General features: G+C 43.3%; 1 protein-coding gene across 11 annotated transcripts in view; it reads left to right on the forward strand.

The window, feature by feature from the left end:
- SUGCT (succinyl-CoA:glutarate-CoA transferase) overlaps positions 1-23,750 on the forward strand; it is a 965,969-nt gene that overhangs the window by 128,686 nt on the left and 813,533 nt on the right. For all 11 annotated transcript variants that reach the window (XR_004538045.1, XM_033930269.1, XM_033930264.1 and 8 more), the window contains exon 7: positions 10,355-10,446. Coding sequence is in view for 10 of the 11 variants with exons in the window: in XM_033930269.1 (XP_033786160.1) it covers positions 10,355-10,446 (92 nt within the window). In the remaining variant the exon portion in view is untranslated. The remainder of the gene's footprint in view (positions 1-10,354; positions 10,447-23,750) is intronic.

Genomic DNA, 23,750 nt, shown 5'->3' on the forward strand with positions numbered 1-23,750 from the left:
GAGGACTGCTTTTGTATGTCCTGTTGGTCAACCTTTTTTAGCTAGGGTTGTAGAGAAACTTGTTTTGCCTCATTTGGAAAGATTTATTGATGAAGCTGAATTTTTAGATAAAAACCAATTCAGTTTCAGAAATAATCATAGGGTTGAAACTTTACTACTTGCCACCATTGATGAATTATGATTGGGTATTGACCAGGGACATTGTTTTTGTATTACCTCCTTAGATATTTCTGTGGCGTTTGATTCCCTCAATCATGGTGGTTGAATGGAAAGGTTAAGATAGATAGGGGTTGGAGGTAAAGAATGTGACTGGTTTTGTTCATTTTTGACAAACAGGAGGATGCTTATCGATAGAAATGGTGAAGTGTCATCTGAGGTTTTTTTACAGTGCAGAGTGCCGCAAAGCTCTGCCCTATCAGCCACCCTATTTAATATCTATCTTTCTCCATTGGGTGAGTTGTTGGATAAAATGGGTGTCTCTTATAGGATTTATGCCGACGATGTTCAGTTTTTCTTTAATATCCATAGATGGGGAATAAGCTGCTCCAGGAGTTAGATGGTTATATAAACAAGATTAATGAGTGGATGCAGAGCAAAGGGTTCTCACTGAATATAGGAAAAACAGAAATAATGGTTGTTGGAGAGGAAGATGAACATCTATGGCTTAGAGCAGTGGTCAGCAAACCGCGGCTCGCAAGCCGAATGCGGCTCTTTAGCCACTTGAGTTCTGCTCTGCACGTGCCTAGGGTCTGAAAGCCCTGCAATCCAAACTTCTTTATTAAACGCCTAAATTTTCCTTTTCAGAGGAGCCCTGACATGGCAGCTGTTCTCACAAACTGCGCTGATCTGCTCTGTCGGAAATGGGAAGTTGCAGTAGAGGAAAAACTTCGGGGCAGCCTCCGGCAGCTTGTGAGAACAGTGCCGTGTTGGGGCCCCTCTGAAAAGGAACATTTTGGCTACCGAGATGTCAGGGCATGGAGGGAAGTAGGAAGGTATGCTAGACCAAGGAAAAAGGAAGGAGGTGATGTCAGAGCATGGATGGGGATAAAGAGATAAAAGTAAAGGAGAGAGATACCAGGGAATCAGGGTAAGGAAGGAGACAGATGCCAGACCATGGGATGGGAAGGAAAGGAGAAAAGAGAGATACAGAGCATAGAGGAGGCGGTGGGGGTGGTGACAAAGAAAAAAGGAGAGGTGGCAGAGTTGAAATGAATCATGTACAATAGAGAGAAGGGGCACAAGATAGACAGTTTATGGAAGGAGCATAGAAAGAAGGAAGATGCCATATGGAACGGGGCGAGGGTGGACAGTGGATGGCAAGGGCAGAGAGAGAGGGCAGACATGAAAGGGGCTGATGCTGCATGGAAGACAGAGAGAGGACAGATGCTGGCTAGAAAGAATTGAGAGAAGACAAGATGATTAAAGCAGAAACGACAAAAAGTAGAAAAAGATTTTTTTGTCAATAAATAAGATTATTATTATTATTATGATATCTGGTTTTATTTAATGTTAGTAGCTAGTTTAAATCAACTCCTAAAAACATGGTTCTTGAAAAGAAATTTGGCTCTCAAAAGAAATCTTAATTGGTGTGCTGCTGATCTTTAGCTCTTTTGACTAATGAGTTTGCCTAGAGAGATCTATCTGTGTGACCATTTAATCAAGATCAGTGAAGAGATTAGGGTACTTGGTATGCTCCTAGATGCAAAATTGTCATTTAAATCACAGGTATCACGAGTACCGTAGTTCAGATTGCATACTTTGCTATGTGGAAATTATCTCATTTGAAAAATGTGTTAACTAATTGGGATCTCAGGCAAGTGCTACATGTGATGGTATTATCTCAGTTAGATTACTGTAATGGTATCTACTTAGGTACAGTATAGCTTCTGTTCGTATCAAAGCACTACAAATTGTTCGGAACTTGGCAGCTCGGATGTTGATGGGAGTGTCTCGTTATGAACATATCTCTCCTATCTTAAAAACATTACACTGGTTGCCTATTCATTTTCGTATTAAATTTAAAATTTTGAAAGTTTCCAATAGGGTATTTATGATACCTTGCAAGGCTATTTGTCAAAGTGCCTGTTATTATACAAACCATCCAGAGCACTGAGATTTGAGAACCGTATGTTGCTTGATACATGCATAACGAACACAGTACGATATGCGCAAACTGAAAAATCATGCTTCACTGCGGGGCCTGCCTTATGAAATGCTTTGACAGGTATTTAAAGATTTTGTGGAAATCTGTTGCATGTTAGAAAGCTGTTAAAAACCTTACTCTTCACACAAGCATTTTTTTGCTAGATGTTTTTAGTTTTGTTATGACCATGTTGCCCTTCTCTAAGATTACTATAGCAAAAACCCCAAGACGAAATATCCTTAAAAGACACCAAAATAAAAGTTGGGCATGCCCAAGGGCCTTGCAGGAAAGTTAACTCCCTAGACTCCACCAAAATTATATAAACCTCAAATCTAAATTTTTAAGATAAGGAGCACCCTCAGCATGAGTTTGAAAGCTTTAAAGAACATCTCAAAGAGCAGCTCTAGTGTTTAGAATAGCAAAGCCAGCAAACACTGAGCAGAGATTACCACTCACTGCCAGCTGCACACCATCATCTGGGTGCTCCTGTGTGCTTTAAAGTGCAAGTCAAGTGCAAACAATGTGCAATAAATAAATATATATAAAAGTGGAAGACAAAAAGTTCACAGTCCTGCAATGCCTCAAATGCCTAACCCACTGACCTGAACAGAGAATGAAAAAATTAATCACTTGTCCCTCCAGTTACTTAGCTAAATAAAGGTGCTGTAGTCAAATAATAGCAAGGAGAGTCCAGCTTTTTTTGGATCAAAGACCAAAGTTAAGGTGCAGTCCTCTTTCAACATGGCTCAACCCAGCAGGGTTTCAGGGCAATAGCCCCTTCCTCAGGAACCAAACAGGCCAACACGACTGTAGGTCAGAGTGATTCCAGGCACATTTATTGCACATTGTTTGCACTTGACTTGCACTTTAAAGTACACAGGAGCACCCAGATGATGGTGTGCGGCTGGCAGTGAGTGGTAATCTCTGCTCAGTGTTTGCTGGCTTTGCTATTCTAAATACTAGAGCTGCTCTTTGAGATGCTCTTTAAAGCTTTCAAACTCACGCTGAGGGTGCTCCTTATCTTAAAAATTTAGATTTGAGGTATATATTTTTTTGGTGGAGGCTAGGGAGTTAACTTTCCTGCAAGGCCCTACCTAGGGCACGCCCAACTTATATTTTGATGCCCTTCTCTAAGATGACCTGATGTTCGCTTTCTCTTTCTCTTGTCTGCTATGTGGATTTTAAAACTTGTATGTGCTTAAAGTTGTGTATGCTTAATTGTGAGCCGCTTTGGTTTAAAGTGGAATATAAATATTTAAATAAATACCGGTAAATATTCCTGTTACACTAGAAGATTAGGTTCTTACCTTTGTTAATCTTCTTTCTTGCCCACCCTGTCAGTTTGTTAACCTGCTTTCTGTCTCAGACATATCTTGAGGGTCTTGTTTACTTCTACTGTCCCTTACAGTCAGGGAGGAGAAGAATTTATTATGGTAGTGTAAAATGTACAAATTGAGCAACTTTTTAATTGTTAATGCAGGTTGCACACAAGTTTATTTCACTTCATTATGCATTGCAAAATATTTTAATTAATGCTGAGCACAGACAAACTTGTGTTATCTCGGGGATAATCCCCGTGTCTACTCTTTTTCTTTTTTTTTGTACCCACTCTATGACTGACTCACTGCTTTGATACAGTGAGGAAATCTAGCACAGCCCAGAGTGAGAGGAGGAGCTGAAGAATATGTAAATTAGGCTCTCTACAGACTTCACAGAAAAGGTTAGCAAAGGTAAATACCTAATCTTCTATTACTGTCAGGTCAGTCAAACAAAGACTCGGAACCATATTTTACATATCTGACCCCTGATGCAGAAACACTTGACAGAACACAACTGTGTCATGTCATCCACTAATAAAACATGGTGATCATATATACAGTGGTACCTTGGTTTACGAGTGCACCGGTTTGTGAGTGTTTTGCAAGACGAGCAAAACATTTGCAAAATCGACGCCTTGGAAATCGAGCGCGCTTCGATTTGCGATCGTCACCCCCCCCCCGCGAACCGGCACCCTCCTCCCCGCGATCCGCATCCCCCCGCCGCCATCGGGCACCCCTCCGCCACGACCTGAGGTCCCCCCAACCCACCCGAACCCTCTTCTTACTTTGCTGTAGCCTTCGCAGCGGCACCGGCACCAGCATGTCCTGTGCGTGGTGCCGGTGCCTGAAGATCTGCTTCCTGTGCTGGGCCTTGAGCATGTGCACATGCTCAAGGCCTGAGAGTTCACGTCGAACGAGAACTCTCAAGGCCCAGCACAGGAAGCAGATCTTCAGGCACCGGCACCACGTACATGACATGTTGGTGCCGGTGCTGCTGCGGAGGCTACAGCAAAGTTAAAAGTGGGTTCGGGTGGGTTGGGGGAACCTCAGGTCGCGGCGGGGGGGTGCCCGATGGTGGCGGGGGGGTGCAGATCGCGGGGGGGAGGGTGCCGGTTCGCGGGGGGGGGTGTCTTTGGGGGGAGCAATGCCGGTTCTCGGGGGGGGGGGGGTGAGCAGCATTGCTGGCCTCGGGGGGGGGAGGAGGGGAGGTGGGAACTTATCAAAGCGAGTTTCCATTATTTCCTATGGGGAAACTCGCTTTGATAAACGAGCATTTTGGATTACGAGCATGCTCCTGGAACAGATTATGCTCATAATCCAAGGTACCACTGTACTTCAGGGCTGGTCTCACTTCTTTGTCCTTCTTTTCCTTGTCCTCAATTACTGTTGAACCCTTTTACTAAGCTGTGGGGTTTACTATGTAGTAACAGCTAGGAACTACCATATGATAAAACTAGCTGGCATGGTAAAAAAAAAAGAAAACATGGTAGCTGCTTAACACAGGCAGGGTGCAGGAATAGCTATTAATGCCTATTGTATTGACCTTATGAAGACATTTTTAACAGTGATTAGAATACACACATTGGACCTCATTAACACTGCAAGTATTGTTGCTATAGCTTTATCTCATTTTGAGTATGGGCAATGCTGGGGGCCTATGTTATATGCTTTGGTTATCTGCTGGGGTGTTTGATGTACATCCTGTTGTAGATGTCTGCCCTGTTCGCTAAATGTGGGGCAGATGCTGGGTATGCCCTCTGCATTTAACCTGCAGACTTTGCACATACCGAACCTTAGGTTTGCACTTAAGTGTGCTAAATACAGAACCCTACCATACTTTAGTGAAAAGGCCCTTGTGCTCTTAATATGGATGAAAGAATGTGTCATTTATCTGAATGATATTTAAAATAAACAACAATGTTGGTTTACAAATATGTAGGGAATTAATCATATCTGACTTCATCAAGAATTGCTGCTAAATAAACAATGCTGTTAACATAAACCCATGAATAGCTGAATATTTTTCATACCTCATTTATCTTCAGTAACCCAAAGATATTGTCTTCAGCAGTCCTCCTATTGTATAACCTTTAAATGTGTAAAATACGTTACTTTTTTTTAACCTCAATCTGGTAGTTTGTTCTGGATTCACTTATATTCATATCATTGCTAGTTAATGTTTGCCGGCATAGGAAGTCAAAATTAATTTCTCTTTGACTGGTGCATTGTATATGAAAGATTCTTTCCTTTTGCTAATGTACTTGGCAATGAAGTGATGGTAATTTATGTGATACGTTGCTATAGTTTTGGCACTGTTCACAGTGTTTTGTTTGTATTCCTTTGCCTATTTTTATCAATCTCTGTTGACAATAGACACAATCTGTATCTAATTGAACATTTTCTTTTGGGAAGTGGTATGAGACAAAAGATGTTTCTCATTAATTGGTAGTTGTGATATTCATTTATCTTGACTTAGCTAGACCATGAATTATATCTTGTGAAAGTTCCTTCCATAGTGTATATAGGAACTTGGCATCATGAAATCTTAGTGTTTTCCCACTGCACAGTAGTGACTAGTGTCAGAGGATATCTTAGCAGAAGTTTAAGGATTTTAAATATATGGAGGGTGATTCTATAAAATATGCAGCAATTATGCATGTAAATCATCAGAATAATTGTCAGCTTAATCAGTAAATAAATATATACCATAAACCTCTAAAATAATAATTGAATATAGATGATGCGGTATACAAACCTAAGGATTAGATTAGATTAGATGAATGACCTTCTGAGGTTTTGTCTGCAAGATCGTGCAGCATCAAGCTAAATCTCAATGGACTTTATATTTCTTCATAGGTCAGTCGTTAATTCTGTTTTACTTTTTTATATTTAGACTTCTTATTTAGTTTAGTCAAAAATAGTTAAACAAAACTTATCTTTTAGCATTTATGTATCCAGAGTTGAAAAGCTTGGAAACAAATCACCCTGACATGAATTCATGTTTCTCTTTGAAAATCTGAATCAATAGGGTCTCCTTAAAAAAGAAAGCCTCGATTAAGGGACCATCTATCTTAAAATCAATTGTACATATCTTCTTCTTTTTAATCTAGCTGGCAATATATAAGAGGACACATACCTTAAAATGTGCTAAGAAATTTTCTTCCTTGGTTTATTCAGAAAATAGCTCCAGTGGATTGTTGTTTTTTTTTTTTAGATTAAAATATCCTCTCATATGATGCCCAGTGTCAAATCACAAACTACCTCTCATACTAACTTCATCCATTCAATCTACTGGTTCAACCCATTCAGGACAACCGAGTTCAATAAAAATATCCATTGTTCTTTATAATTCAGAATTTTTTCAAAATGTCTACCCTCCCACCCTACTTTAACATATGTGGGGGAGTGTATAGTACAATGGTTAGAGCTACAGCCTCAGCACCCTGAGGTTGTAGGTTCATATTCCACACTGTTCCTTGTGACACTGGGCAAATCACTTAATCCCCCATTGCCCCAGATACATTAGATAGAGTGTGAGCCCACTGGGACAGACAGGGAAAAATGCTCGTGTAGCTGAATTTAAACCATTTAGACTATTAAGTGGTATATAAATACTAAAAATAAACAAATATGTCAAGCATCTCACTTGGAAAATAGTATTCTTCATATCTCTCACATCTACGTGCAGAGTCAGTGAACTTCAAACTCTTGTGTCAAATCCACCTTATACAACATTCTACCACAATAAGGTGGTTCTTAATACTCATCCTAAATTCCTCCCGAAGGTCATCTCAGATTTTCATCTAAACTAGTCCATAGTTTTCCTGGTCTTTTTTCCAAGACCACATTCTCATCCTGGTGAAGTAGCATGCCACACATTGGACTGTAAATGTGCACTAGCTTATTACTTGGATCACACCAAACTTCACAGGTCTTCCACTCAGCCGTTCCTGTCTTTTGATCCAAACAAATAGTATGAAACATAAAAAATAAAATTGTGGAATACGTAGACAAACATGATTTAATGAGAAAAAGTCGGCATGAGTTCAGCCGAGGGAGATCTTGCCTCACCAATTTCTTGACTTCTTTGAAGGTGTGAATAAACATGTGGACCTAGATTTTCAGAAAACTTTTGATAAAGTTCTTCATGAGAGGCTCCTGAGAAAATTAAAGAGTCATGAGATAGGTGGCAAAGTTCAATTGTGGATTAGGAATTGGTTATTGGATAGAAAACAGAGGGTAGGGTTAAATGATCATCTTTGTCAATGGAGGAAAGTAAACAGTGGAGTGCCACAGGGATGTGTACTAGGACCGGTGCTATTTAACTTATTTGTAAATGATCTGGAAATTGGAACAACGAGTGAGGTGATTAAATTGAACAGTTTAGTGTCATCTGCAAAAGTTGTTAAAACGCATGCGGATTGTGAAAAATTGTAGGCAGAACTTAGGAAATTGGAAGACTGGACATCCAAATGGCAGATTAAATTTAATGTGGAAAAGTGCAAAGTGATGCACACTGGGAAGAATAACCCGAATCACAGTTACTGAATGCTAGGTTCCCAAGAAAAGGATCTGGGTGTCATCGTAGACAATGCGATGAAACCTTCTGTGCAATGTGTGTTGGCGGCCAAAAAAGCAAACAGGATGCTAGGAATAATTAAAAAAGGGATGATTAACAAGACTAAGAATGCTATAATGCCCCTGTATCGCTCCATGGTGTGACCTCATCTGTAGTAATTGTGTTCAAATCTGAACTCCTTATCTCAAGAAAGACATATAGCGGCACTAGAAAAGGTTCAAAGAAGAGCGGCCAAGATGATAAAGATGCCGGAACTCCTCTCGTATGAGGAGAGACTAAAATGGTTAGGGCTCTTCAGCTTAGAAAAGAGACAGCTGAGGGGAGATATGATTGAAGTCTACAAAATCCTGATTGGAGTACAACGGGTACAAGTGGATCGATTTTTCACTCCATCAAAAATTACAAAGACTAGGGGACCCTCGAAGTTACAGGGAAATACTTTTAAAACCAATAGGAGGAAATATTTTTTCACTCAGAGAATAGTTGAGCTCCAGAACGCATTGCCAGAGGTTGTGGTAAGAGCAGATAGAGTAACTGGTTTGGACAATTTCCTGGAGGAAAAGTCCATAGTCTGTTATTGAGAGAGACATGTGGGAAGCCACTGCTTGCCCTGGATCGGTAGCATGGAATGTTGCTACTTATTGGGTTTTGGCCAGGTACTAGTGACCTGGATTGGCCGTGAGAACAGGCTACTGGGCTTGATATATCATTGGTCCAGTAAGGCTATTTTTATTTTCTTATTCTTATGGTACTCTTGTCACGGAGAGAACCATCTCCACATGGCTGGTGGACTGTATCTCTTTTTGCTATGCTCGGGCTGGGCTGATGCTTCAAGGCCATGTCACTGCATATAAAGTTTGAGCAATGGCGACTTCAGTAGCTCATCTGCGTTCCACTCCCATTGAGGACATCTATAAGGCAATCACCTGGTCCTCAGTTCATACCTTCACATCCCACTATTGTTTGGAGAATTATTCAAGACAAGATAGTTGTTTCAACCAATCAGTTCTACAAAATTTATTTTCCATTTAGATGCCAATTTCCTTCCAACTGTTTTTGAGTTTGCCAGGCTCATGGTAGTTGTCAATAACCTTCTTCTCAGAGGCATGATTCTGCTAGCTAGGGAGGCATACAAATAAAAATATGCTGCTGGCTTGTCCTCGGATAAAGCATTGTTAGCAGGTGTTATCCAAGGGCAGCAGACAGATATTCTTACAACCCTCCCACCTCCCATAGTTGGCTTCTTAGCTTTGTTACAGAACTGAAGTTCCCACGTACCAACATTAGGGGGGGGAGGCAAAGCACCCGCCCATGCCCGGTATGGGTAATGTCAAGATTTTTAAAATTATAGTATACTGTACTTTTACAATGTCATTACCAGGCTCTGTGGATGACGTCACTCACATGTGAGAATATCTGCCTGCTGCCCTTAGATAACACTTACTACAGGTGAGTAACTATACTTTTTATCTGACTGGCTATCCCCCAAGAGATATTCTCTGTCAGCCATAAGTGCACACAATTTTTAGGGTAGCCTTTTTCTATAAAAACTGATGTCATTAACTGCATGAGTCTCAAAATCATTAAAATTAGTACATAATCTCCTTAGTCTTAAAAATTGACCAAATGATAAATTTTCTTTCATATTCCTATTATGATAACTAGTGAAGTACAAATAGGAATTTGTCAGTAGGTCTTCTGTCTTTAAAAGGTATCTCAGCTTCATAATACTACATCTTAAAGTATAAATTCTGATCTCTGGCATTCAACTATTTGAAGAATGCTAACAAAATCTCTGTATTACCCTTCCATAGAAAAAAAAAATATATCATCAATATACCATCTGTATATCTTTATCTCATTATCAAAAGGACTATTTTTAAACTATAGTTTTTTGTATTAAACTTATCTTACTTTTGAGGGGCATTTGTTATTTTGTTTTTGTTTTTAGTTTTTGGTATTAACCTTTTCAATCTGTTTTATACAATGTTTATAATAATTTGTTTTAGATGTTGTATTTGTGTTTTACAGTAATGACCCTGTACTGGCAAATAATCCATAAATTAAATAAATTAAAATATTTCCTTAATCATTATTAAATAATTTATTGTATTCCCTCCCCTTTCCGAATATCAGTCCCATTGATTTCTAGGTTGGGAGACAGGGTGAAGTCTTGTATTTATTGTCTAGTCATCTATTGTCACTGGAATATGAAAACAAACTTTTTTTTTTACAGTGATATAATATTTTGTTCTTTTCCTCCAATGTATTTTTCATCCAGTTAAATAAAGCTTATTTTTTTTCCCTGTTAAGGTTATGGACAGACTGGCCCTATGTTTCAACGGGCAGGTTATGACTCTGTTGCAGCTGGTGTTTCTGGTCTTTTGCATATCACAGGTCCTCAGGTAAACACATATCCTTCATTTTACCTAATGATGAGTTATGTTTACTGAAGAGGTGTGATCCACAAGATAGTCTTTGTTATGTATTTAAAACTGAGTTAAATTGCAAACCACTTTGACCTTGTATTAGCTAAAGCAATATATCAAATTCTTCTGCTCTTGGAAAACTTGGCTAGAATCAGAGTCTTGATCAGTTAAAGGAACTGAGCTGCTACACTGGTCAGCTCTCCTTAGTTTAAGTTCTGTGTTTTTTTTCTTTTTAACTGGAAAAGGCTAGCAGTAGTGCTGGGCTTGTTACAGTGCGTAATTGATGCAAAGAGCTCCTAGCACTCAGGGAATGGGTCTGATCTCTTGAGGCTAGAGGGTACTGAGGGAAACAGAGAGGTACATAGAGGACACCTAGAGGAACGTTGTAGAGAAGTCCCATCTCCTGTCCGGCAGCTCCAGTGCCACCTGGAGAAGTAGGACATTAACTTTCAGCCAGAACCTGCATACCAGGGGATACAATGTCCTCTCTAGAGAGTTTTGTGGGGACAGAAATCCCACCCAATCTCACCCATCCCCGCTCGTCCCCGCCAGGATCCTCTCCGTCCCCACCCGTCCCTGTCAGGATCCTCTCCATCCCCACCCATCTCCGCAAAGAATTACCTCCATCCCCGCCCGTCCCCATAAAAAGCAGCAATTACTTCTGACAGGATCATCAATTCCACAGTTTCTTTTGTGTTTGCGCTGCTGTTTTCCTTGTGGAATCTCTTTGGTGGAACCCTTTTTTTGTTTTCTGTTCAGGTATCTTATAAACCCCCTCTTTTACTAAGGCTGACGTGTCCATTATATTATATGGACAAACCCTGCTTTCAAAGCCTTCCATCCCCGTGGGAGTTCCGTTGGCTAGAGGGGGGTCCCCGTGGGAGTCCTGTGGGCCAGAAGGGGGTCCCCATGGGAGTCCCGTGGGTTAGGGGGGATTCCCGTGGGACCTCCATGGGACCCTTGGGATTCCCGCAATCCCCGTTCCCGTGCAGACCTCTATTCCTCTCACACCAAGTATGTGTCTCCAGAGGCTTCTGCCCAGCGGGAAAGGTTAGGACTACCATTGTAGTGGGAGATTGGATCATTAGGCATGTACCGTATTTTCGCGGATATAACGCGCACCCGTGTAAAACGCGCACACGGGTATAGCGCGCAGAAATCACGATGATATGTACAAAAACTTTTGTATACCGCGCTCACGGGTATACCGCGCATGATGCCCGACGCTCCTTTCGCCCGCCCTGACTTTCCGTGCGCTGTCCCGACTCTCCGTTCACCCCCCCTGACTTCCGTGCACTGCCCTGACTTTCCGTGCGCTGTCCCGACTCTCCGTTCACCCCCCTGACTTCCGTGCACTGCCCTGACTTTCCGTGCGCTGTCCCGACTCTCCGTTCACCCCCCCTGACTTTCCGTGCACTGTCCCCCCTTGAAGTCCTGTCCCCCCTTGAAGGTCTGTCCCCATCCTGAAAGCCTGATGCCCCCCCCCCCCCCGACGTCCGATACATCCCCCCCCCGGCAGGACCACTCGCACCCCCACCCCGAAGGACCGCCGACTCCCCAACAATATCGGGCCAGGAGGGAGCCCAAACCCTCCTGGCCACGGCGACCCCCTAACCCCACCCCGCACTACATTACGGGCAGGAGGGATCCCAGGCCCTCCTGCCCTCGACGCAACCCCCCTCCCCCCAACGACCGCCCCCCCCCCAAGAACCTCCGCCCGTCCCCCAGCCGACCCGCGACCCCCCTGGCCGACCCCCATGACACCCCCACCCGCCTTCCCCGTACCTTTGTGTAGTTGGGCCAGAAGGGAGCCCAAACCCTCCTGGCCACGGCGACCCCCTAACCCCACCCCGCACTACATTACGGGCAGGAGGGATCCCAGGCCCTCCTGCCCTCGACGCAAACCCCCCTCCCCCCCCAACGACCGCCCCCCCAAGAACCTCCGACCGCCCCCCCAGCCGACCCGCGACCCCCACGACCCCCCCACCCCCCTTCCCCGTACCTTTGGTAGTTGGCCGGACAGACGGGAGCCAAACCCGCCTGTCCGGCAGGCAGCCAACGAAGGAATGAGGCCGGATTGGCCCATCCGTCCTAAAGCTCCGCCTACTGGTGGGGCCTAAGGCGCGTGGGCCAATCAGAATAGGCCCTGGAGCCTTAGGTCCCACCTGGGGGCGCGGCCTGAGGCACATGGTCGGGTTGGGCCCATGTGCCTCAGGCCGCGCCCCCAGGTGGGACCTAAGGCTCCAGGGCCTATTCTGATTGGCCCACGCGCCTTAGGCCCCACCAGTAGGCGGAGCTTTAGGACGGATGGGCCAATCCGGCCTCATTCCTTCATTGGCTGCCTGCCGGACAGGCGGGTTTGGCTCCCGTCTGTCCGGCCAACTACCAAAGGTACGGGGAAGGGGGGTGGGGGGGTCGTGGGGGTCGGCCAGGGGGGTCGCGGGTCGGCTGGGGGGGCGGTCGGAGGTTCTTGGGGGGGCGGTCGTTGGGGGGGAGGGGGGTTTGCGTCGAGGGCAGGAGGGCCTGGGATCCCTCCTGCCCGTAATGTAGTGCGGGGTGGGGTTAGGGGGTCGCCGTGGCCAGGAGGGTTTGGGCTCCCTTCTGGCCCGATATTGTCGGGAAGTCGGCGGTCCTTCGGAGTGGGGGTGCGAGTGGTCCTGCCGGGGGGGGGGGATGTATCGGACGTCGGGGAGTCGGCCGGGCAAGAGGGCTTGGGCTCCCTCTTGCTCCGATCGTGGATGCGGGTGCGGGTGCGGGTGGGAGCGCGTGCGAGCGGTCGTTCGGGGTGGGGGTGCGAGCGGTCCTGCTGGGGGGGGTGAATCGGGCGTCGGGCGGGGTGGGAACTATGTTTAAAAACTTTTGTATACCGCGCTCAGGCATATAACGCGCGAGGGGTATGCGCGGTAGGTAAAAACGCGTATAACGCGCGCGTTATATCCGCGAAAATACGGTAGATAGCTGGATTGCTGGTGGACATGAGGATCATTTGGTCACTTGCTTGCATGGTGTGAAGGTGGTGGACTTTACACATCACCTAGATAAGATTTTAGAAAGTGTTGGGGAGAAGCTGCTGTCTTGGTACATGTGGTTACCAATGACATAGGGAAATGTGGAAGGGAGTTTCTGAAAGCCAAATTTAGGCTCTTAGGTAGGAAACTAAAATCCAGAACATCCATGGTAGCATTTTCAGAAGTGCTTCCCATTCTATATGCAGGACCCAACAGACTGGCAGAGCTCCAAAGCCTCAAAGAGTGGATGATCCAGTGGTGCAGGGAGGAGGGTTTTAGATTTGTCAGGAGCTGGGTGACATTCTGAGGACGAGGGAGCCTATTCCACAAGGATGGTACAGTTTAGGGGATGGAGAACTTTTGTGCTGAAATTTGCCAATGCCCAGAGATATCCACTTCCTGCTTCTCCACACTTCTCCCTCTGACACCTGGCAACCAATCAGATACATTCCATGGTCAGCTCTTACCTCCAATAGCTGCTCCTTTCAAAAAAAGGCTGTCCATTAGGATTCACGGAATCCATTTCAAGGCTTCAGTGCTGTTCACATTGCAGCAACTTATGCTGCCAGTCCCCTTGTCGTCATGGCTCCTCAGTATGTTCCAATACTAAACACCTTAATGAACTAAATTTATGTCTGCACTACAGGCAGTGGGACACCAGTGGTTCTTCTATACGACAAGTGTTCAAACATGAACGATGCTCCAACAGTCTTCAACATTCTGGAAGTTTGTCCCATATATAGCAACAAACAAGGGCACTATGTTGAATAAATGATACCTACAGATGATGCTTCAATTAATAAATACAGATAAGAACAATGTAAGCACATGTGTAAAAGGTTATACTAAAAGATAGATCTGCGAAAATATACACCTGGGCAGATGAAGGGGGGCATTGCAGGGAAAGGGAAGGGATGGACCCAAATGGGGGATATATTCATAAGGAAGGCAGGGAACAACTATGGATATGTCTGTTGTCTTACCATAGCAACTTGTCAGACACAGGCCATCCTTAGCTAGTGGAAAAACTAGAATTTACTGTGTTCAGGGGCCAGATTGCAGGGGAATAGGGTGGGCAACAGCCAGGATACCCCTAAAGCATGGGGAAAGAATGGATGGTCATCTGTGAGCAACTCACATCAAGGACTGCAAGTCAAAGCTGTGTCAACTGGAGGTTCTACATCCCCCCCTTTAGTTCTGTGGGGATGATGAACCCCCATTGCAGGGGTCCTTGTGCTGCCTCTGGTGAACACAAGATAGACAAAGAGGGAGGGAGGAGGTACAGGGAGGAGGCACAAATCTCTGAGTCCACAGCTTTTATTGTGTTCCTGGTGGCTAGTGGCTGTAGTGTCTCCTGTCCAATTCTCTCTCTAAAGATTGGTTGGGTACATGCAAATTTTTTCTTATGTGAGTGACAAGTTCAAAAAAAAAATTTTTCTGTGTGAGAAACAAGTTCTAAAAACCAAAATTTTTCCATATTTGCAAGTATTTTTGTGAGTGACATAAGAACATAAGAATAGCCTTACTGGGTCAGACCAATGGTCCATCAAGCTCAGTAGCCAGTTCTCACGGTGGCCAATCCAGGTCACTAGTACGTGGCCAAAACCCAAGGTGTAGCAATATCCCATGCTACTGATACAGGGCAAGCTGTGGCTTCCCCCGTATTTTTCTGAATAACAGCCTATGGACTTTTCCTCCAGGAAGTTGTCCAAACCTTTCTTAAAACCAGCTACGCTATCCGCTCTTACCACATCCTCTGGCAACACGTTACCAAGCTTAACTATTCTCTGAGTGAAAATTTTTTCTCTCCAATTTGTTTTAAAAGTATTTCCCTGTAACTTCGAGTGTAGCCTAGTCTTTGTAATTTTTGATGGAGTGAAAAATCGATCCACTTGTACCCGTTCTACTCCACTCAGGATTTTGTAGACTTAAATTGTATCTCCCCTCAGCCATCTCTTTTCCAAGCTGAAGAGCCCTAACCATTTTAGTCTTTCCTTATACGACAGGAGTTCCATCCCCTTTACCATCTTGGCCGCTCTTTGAATCTTTTCTAGCGCCACTATATCTTTCTTGAGATAAGGAGAGCAGAATTGAACACAGTACTCCAGATGAGGTTGCACCATGGAACGATACAGGGGCATTATAACATTCTTAGTCTTGTTAACCATCCCTTTTTTAATAATTCCTAGCATCCTATTTGCTTTTTTGGCTGCCGTCACACATTGAGCGGAAAATTTCATCGTATTGTCTACGATGACACCCAAATCCTTTTCTTGGACGCTAATCCCCAAGGTGGACCCTAGCATCCAGTAACTGTGATTCAGGTTATTCTTCCCAATGTGCATCACTTTGCATTTGTCCACATTAAATGTCATCTGCCATTTGGACGCCCAGTCTTCCAATTTCCTAAGGTCCGCCTGCAATTTTTCACAATCCATATGTGTTTTAACAACTTTGAACAGTTTAGTGTCATCTGCAAATTTAATCACCTCACTTGTCATTCCAATTTCCAGATCATTTATAAATAAGTTAAATAGCACCGGTCCCAGTACAGACCCCCGTGGCACTCCACTGTTTACTTTTCTCCATTGAGAAAAATGACCATTTAACCCTACCCTCTGTTTTCTATCTGATAACCAATTCCTATTCCACAACTGAACTTTGCCACCTATCCCATGACTCTTTAATTTTCTCAGAAGCTCTCGTGAGGAACTTTATCAAAAACTTTCTGAAAATCTAGATATAGTATATCAACCGGCTCACCTTTATCCACATGTTTATTCACACCTTCAAAGAAATCAAGCAAATTTGTGAGGCAAGATCTCCCTCGGCTGAACCCATGCTGACTCCGTCTCATTAAATTATGCTTGTCTAAGGAACAGAGCAGGGCTCGGGTGGGGCCACCTGTCTAGGTTTTATCTTAACAAAATCTGGTAACCCTATCCATAGAGAGCAGAATGAGCTGCTGCGGCAGCTCTTCCAGGCCACTGAACAAATGAGGGAGGGTTTGCATGAGTCTGATGAGAACTTCTGGCGCCAGCTGCTGGGACTCCACACAGATGTTCAGGACCTCACTACAGCTGTGGAAGCAATCCAGCTCCTTACTAAGTGAACAATGTGTTGCTCACCTTACTTGCTTTTAAAGTAAGTCTAACTCTGGGCATGTTTCGGTTATCATTAAATGGCGGCAGAAAGTACATCCCCTAACAACACCCATGTGGCGCCTACGGAATTCCCACTTTGCAGATATCTTTATTTCTGCGACTAGCGTTGTGTAGCGCTTTTTACATTTTGTTTTGGTTATATGCTTTGTACGTTTTGAGGGCAATAGTCCGTCCATCTCCCTGTTATGTTGATTTTGGATGTCTGACTTTTTTAGAGATTAGAGAAACTGGGCCTCTTCTCCCTTGAAAAAAGGAGACTGAGAGGGGACATGATAGAAACATTCAAGATACTGAAGGGAATAGACTTAGTAGATAAAGACAGGTTGTTCACCCTCTCCAAAGTAGGGAGAACGAGAGGGCACTTTCTAAAGTTAAAAGGGGATAGATTCCGTACAAACGTAAGGAAGTTCTTTACCCAGAGAGTGGTGGAAAACTGGAATGCTCTTCTGGAGGCTGTTATAGGGGGAAACACCCTCCAGGGATTTAAGACAAAGTTAGACAAGTTCCTGTTGAACTGGAGCATATGCAGGTAGGGCTTGTCTGACCCAGCAGCGGTAAATTCTTATGTTCTTATGATAGTTCCATTCAAACTATATTAACAAGCTAGAAGGTATTTAGTCTTGTCCAGAGCAGAATAATCTGTATGTGCTCCTTCTCAGCCTACTGAAAAAATAGTTGACAACATGCTTTAATATGCTTTAGATTTCCCCATTCCTCCATGAACCTGTGATTTTAAGATCTTACTGAATCTTGCATTCCTAGTAAGGTGTATTCCTGAGCCTGGAAATGAGCGTACTTCACTAGCAATGAAAATATACATGTGCAGTCTAGTTTCCCCCAACCATGAATATATAACCCATCACTCTGGAACTCGTATCTCCTAAACCAAAAAAAAAAAAATTCTTTTTTTTGTAAGCTTTACCTCCTATTCACAGTTTCTGCTCTGTGCTTGAACGCCCCCCCCCAATAAAAAAAAACCCAAACATCCTGTCCTGTGAACTCTTCCTTAGCCACATCCTCCTATCCTCTTTACCATACAATATGTAGTAACTTTCTGGTACCCCTCTGCTCTTGCTTTGCTAGCTCTAAAATTCAAAATAGCACTAACTGACTTGAGGCTCATTTTGCCCCACACTTGAGGGCTTTGGGGAGTCAGGGTTGAGGGTGTTTGTTGATATTCCAGGAGTAGCATTTGGTTTGTTGATATTTGTGGTGGCAGAGATTGCTTTGTTGTTGGGGAGAAGGGGTAACTGTGTAGAACAGAGATCTCAAAGTCCCTCCTTGAGGGCCAGAATCCAGTCGGGTTTTCAGGATTTCCCCAATGAATATGCATGAGATCTGTTTGAATGTAGTGCTTTCACTGTATATTCATGCATATTCATTGGGGAAATCCTGAAAACCCGACTGGATTGCGGCCCTCAAGGAGGGACTTTGAGATCCTGGTTTAGAACATCTGTTTTGCCGGAAAGGGGCAAATAGGGAGGATTCTGTTAGGAGGTGTTTTCATTTAAGAATAGCTTCTGTACTTGCACTTATGGCTTGGGTGGATGGTGGCCTGAAGTGCATTACACTGGGGATACTCTGGAGAAACTAGCTATATCTCTTGATGTTTAAATTGCTTTTGAAAACTTCACATGGGTCATAAGGCTTATTATGTTCAGCTGTAACCCATTTAATTAATGTACTGATTTGCATGCATTTGCGTGTTATATGATTTATTAATGTGTAGTGGGGCCAAATAGTTTGCAATATCAAAAATGCTGAAATGATCATTACTGAAAATGAACGTTGAGTGCAGAATTTGGTGTTTAACATATAAACTTAGTAGATAGGCCCCTAAATAAGCTGTAACAGATCTCTGAAACATTCACTGAAAACATTTGTTTGCTGATGAACTGATTTTAAAATGATCCAAAATGGATTTCTTAGCATTGTACTTTCTGGGGAACAGATGTGTTTTTTTATATGATTAGGTGAAGCAAAATATTTTTACAAAACAAACAATAGGAGAGATTTAATCATTTAGCAGCTGTGGCAACTCAAAATGCAGAATTTTTAAAATATATTTTTCTCTTTAATTGGCTTTTATTTGACTTCAGAACTTTTTTATTTTTATTTTTTTAATTGTGTAGAGACCCTAAGGTTCTGCCTTGCTTAGATGGCAGAGACCTCTAATTGCTCTACTAAAGGAGAGTATGATAATCTTTTAAAGCCACCTAATTCTTTCCGGAAGGTCTTTTCTTAGTGTGGTAATGGTGGAAGGAGACCTACTTTGGCTAGTCATGTTGCAGTTTAAAGTTTGATTTTTAGCATGCATAGAAAGATAGATATATAGATAGATGAGTAATGCTGGCAAATGTATAATTCACACAGAAAATTAGCTCTACCTGCATAAAAACAGGTGATATTGATTTTTTTTTTTTCACTTCAAATATACAGAAGCATTTTTTGCTCCGCAATTTGTAATATTTCTTACCAGTATTATATCTAACAGTAGTTAATATCTATACCTATTACAAACAAAATCCCTTTGGAACTGGCACTTCTGGGGACAAAAAGTGATAATGGAATTCGTTTGCGATGTGTAGAGGTTAAAAAACTTCAGTTCATTTGGTGTTTCTTTCCTGATTTTTGGGTAGTGTTTTAGTAACATTTCAAATTGATGAATGGAAAAATAGTTTGTTCAACTGATCATGCAACATGCAATTACAGTTAATTATTGTATATAACCAGACCTCAAACACCCAAGCCACTACTTGTACTTGTTTTGTGTCCTTACTAGGGTGACATGTTCATCATCGGTCTTGTTATTTAATGCAGGTTACACTATAATGCAGGGGTGCCCAATACGTCGATCACGATCAACTGGTAGATCGCGAAGGCAAAGTGAGTTGATCACAGAGCCAATCCTGGGCTCTGTGATAGACTCGCGTTGCCTTCACAATCTACCGGACCGATCAGCCTTCCTCTCCCTGATGTGAATTCTGCTGTTGGAGAGGAAGTTGTAGGCCATCTAATCACTGCCCTCCTGGCCCGGAACTTCCTCTCTGACGGCAGAATTGACGTCGGGGAAAGGAATGCTGGCCCGATGCTTCTGCAGGGAGAGCTTGGGGCGGAGGTGGCTTGGGGGGCCTGTTCCCCGATGGTGGCGGTAGTGGCTTGGGGCAGGGCAGGGAGAAAGAAAGAAAAAGGGGGCAGGCAGGGAGACAGAAGGAAAGAATGGAAACAGAAAGAAAGAAATGGGGCATGAAGAGAGAAAAAGAGAGAAAGGGAGACAGGGATAAAGAAAGGGCAGGGATAGAGGAAGAAAAAGTTGTGGGAAAAGAATGAGGTCTGGAGGGGAGGAAGCATACAGGAGAATGAAAGAAGGGAAGAAATATTGAATGCACAGTCAGAAGAAGAAAGTGCAACCAGAGACTCATGACATCACCAGACAACAAAGGTAGGAAAAATGATTTTATTTTCAATTTAGTGATCAAAATGTGTCAGTTTTGAGAATTTATATCTGCAGTCTATATTTTGCACTATGGCCCCCTTTTACTAAACCGCAATAGCGTTTTTTAGCACAGGGAGCCTATGAGCGTCGGGAGCAGTGCTGGGCATTCAGCGCAGCTCCCTGCACTAAAAACTGCTATCGTGGTTTAGTAAAAAGGGAGGGGGGTATATTTGTCTATTTTTGTATGATTGTTACTGAGGTGACAGTACATAGAGTCATCTGCCTTGACCTCTTGGAAAAAACCCCGGAATATAAATAATTAACATTTTCTCTGCGTATAGTGTGCTTTGTGTGGTGGTTGTTTTAATTTTTTTTTATTTTATTGTTGGTAGATCATTTTGACTTGGTCATTTTAAAAGTAGCTCGCAAGCCCAAAAAGTGTGGGCACCCCTGCTCTAATACATCTAAGTGGTGCTATAAATGGTTTAAGGAGGAGCATTTATCTTATAGCCTGACGGCTACCCAGCCGTTTCACTGGCATGTTTCCTCAGGGGCCGTTGCTCTTCTCCTCAGTGTTATTTTTTAACACTGTTAAATAAGTTCTCCCTGCACCACCAGTAGTTGGAACCTAAGGACAGTACTTAGTGGACTTCTAAGGTATATGGCCCAGAAATAACAAAGAAAAAAGACATCTTAATTTAATCATGAAATTATAATGCAAGTAATCACAGAACAGACTGGATGTACCATTCATTTCTTTATCTAATGTCATTTACTATGTAACTATACCTTGCTTAGCTCTCTTTAACTTGGGTACAAGAGAGTACTTCCCATGAGCGGTACGTGCAGCGTCATACTCCCAAACAATACATATGAATGCTGCATAGACAACTGAAATGTGGATCTGAGACAATAGATTTTTAAGAATGTATGTGTAGAGTAAGGGGCATACAGTTGATGAAAAAGTCTGAAAGCATAGGAAACCAAATATCCTAGCATAAGATAAGTCTTAGGGGCATGTTTAGTAAAGTCTACTAAGCACTTAGTGTGGGATTGAGCATGTGGTAAAAATACTGTGCTAGCGGGATCTGGCGGGCTATGGCACTTTAATACATGTTAATTGTCAAGACTGCTGATAGCACATGTGTACATAATACCACCTCAGGGGTTAGTTTTAAGTCAGGGATTCCCAGTCGTTTTGTGGCTGTGACCCCATTATTTCAGCCAAATAAAATTGTGTGATTCCCCTGGATGTGCAGAATAATGATGCATCTATGGAGAGCCTAACTAGATTATGTCCCCCCAAGGCAGGTTTTATGACCCCATTTGAAGTTGCAGCCCACAGTTTGGGAAGCTCTGTGTTAAGTGCTCTTGTATCATTGACTTGCATTTAGTGCAGCCCCCGGTCCTTCCTTGATCAAGCACTCAAGCCCCACCCTCTACAAAATCTTTACCCACCCTAAACCTCCAATCCTCATAATGCATATCCCGGATTCCTTCATTCATGTTCCTAACCCTTCCAGTGCACATACCGGATATACTGTACTATAACACTGTATCCCCAATAGATATACCCCTATCAGCATTCTTATTGACTCCCACCATTACCCTTGACATTCCTCTCCCAGAACTTACCTCATGGTACCATTGATAGTATAGTGGTGGGCCAGATTCAAATGGTGGCTCTGACCCATAGCAGTGCTCTCGTGTAATTACCATTAGAGGTCAAACTGTCAAATAAGAGTACTACAGGGATGCAGGGGTAATTGCAAGGTGGTTTGGTGGTGGGAGAGTAGAGATGCCGATGGGGGATGGATGCTTATTAGGGTGGGGGATGGGATCCTAATATGATGAGTTCAATATCTTCATAAATGACCTGGAAGAGGAAACAACAAGTAATACAATCAAGTTTGCAGATGACACAAAACTATGTCGGGCAGTTGGGTCACAAAAGGACAGCGAAGAACTCCAGAGAGATTTGAACCAGCTAGAGAAATGGGCGGAAAACTGGCAGATGAGGAGACTTAGAGGGGATATGATAAGAGACTTACAAGATCATGAAGGGCATAGAGAGAGTAGAGAGGGACAGATTCTTCAAACTTTCGAATAATAAAAGAACAAGAGGGCATTCAGAAAAGTTGAAAGGGGACAGATTCAAAATGAATGCTAGGAAGTTCTTCTTTACCCAACGTGTGGTGGACACCTGGAATGCGCTTCCAGAGAGCGTAATAGGGCAGAGTACGGTACTGGGGTTCAAGAAAGGATTGGACAATTTCCTGCTGGAAAAGGGGATAGAGGGGTATAGATAGAGGATTACTGCTCAGGACCTGGACCTGTTGGGCTGCTGCGTGAGTGGACTGCTGGGCACGATGGACCTCAGGTCTGACCCAGCAGAGGCATTGCTTATGTTCTTATGTTAATATAGAAAAATGCAAAGTGATGCACCTGGGCAGGAAAAACAAGGAACATGAATATAAAATGTTAGGTGTAACATTGGGCAAGAGCGAACAGGAAAGGGACCTGGGGGTACTGATAAACAGGAACCTAAAGCCATCGGCTCAATGCGCAGCGGCAGCAAAGAAAGCAAACAGGATATTGGGCATGATAAAGAGAGAAATCACGAATAGATTGGCAGACGTCATAATGCCGCTTTACAGAGCAATGGTCAGACCATACTTGGAGTACTGTATCCAACACTGGTCTCCCTACCTAAAGAAGGATATAACCCTGCTGGAGAGGGTGCAGAGGCGAGCCATGAAGCTAGTAAAAGGCAAGGAGAATTTGAGCTACAAAGAACGCCTCGGAAAACTGGGATTGTTCACCCTCGAGAAGACTGCGAGGGGATATGATAGAGACTTTTAAAATACTAAAAGGATTTGATAAAATAGAGCAAGAAACATCGTTATTCATGTTGTCAAATGTGACTCGGACAAGAGGTCATGGACGGGAACTGAGGGGCAACAGGCCCAGAACAAATGTCAGGAAGTTCTGTTTTACACAGTGAGTGGTGGACGCTTGGAATGCTCTCCTGGAGGAGGTTGTGACGGAGACCAACATACTAGGATTCAAGGGCAAGTTGGATGCACACCTTCTTGCAAATCACATTGAGGGATACAAGTAAACAAGGTCTTCATCAGGGAACACCTACGTAGCCTCCGTGTGTGCGGGTCGCCGGACTAGATGGACCTATGGTCTGATCCAGTGATGGCATTTCTTATGTTCTTATTATATGTTTTTTGGGGGGCTGGGTTGTTATATTTCACTGCATTGGGCCACAGTAAATGTATTGACAAATAGCATGGATCCAGTTACCAAGCTATCTGTCAATGAATTTACTGTATAATAAGTATTTGCCCTATGTGGTAACTGCAGGGCCGATGTTGATCATATCCCTAAAAGTTATTGCATAAGTTTTGTACTTATTCTCCCTTTATAAACTTTCACACCCAAATTTAGGCTTGGCATGCAAATTTGTGTGCGCAGGTTATGACATAAGGTTAGTTACATGCACAACTTAATAATAGGCTGTTAATAGGAATTAACAGCCAATTATTGGTTTTAATCTGTAATAATTGCGGCTAATTGACACCAATTAGCTGTGGCGCACAAATGCCCTTACTTGCTATTCTGTGCAAATTCTATTGCATACAACTTCTAGGGCGTGTGGATGTG

The sequence above is a fragment of the Geotrypetes seraphini genome, chromosome 2, assembly GCF_902459505.1.
Source record: "Geotrypetes seraphini chromosome 2, aGeoSer1.1, whole genome shotgun sequence".
In the NCBI taxonomy this organism is placed as follows: Eukaryota; Metazoa; Chordata; class Amphibia; order Gymnophiona; family Dermophiidae; genus Geotrypetes; species Geotrypetes seraphini.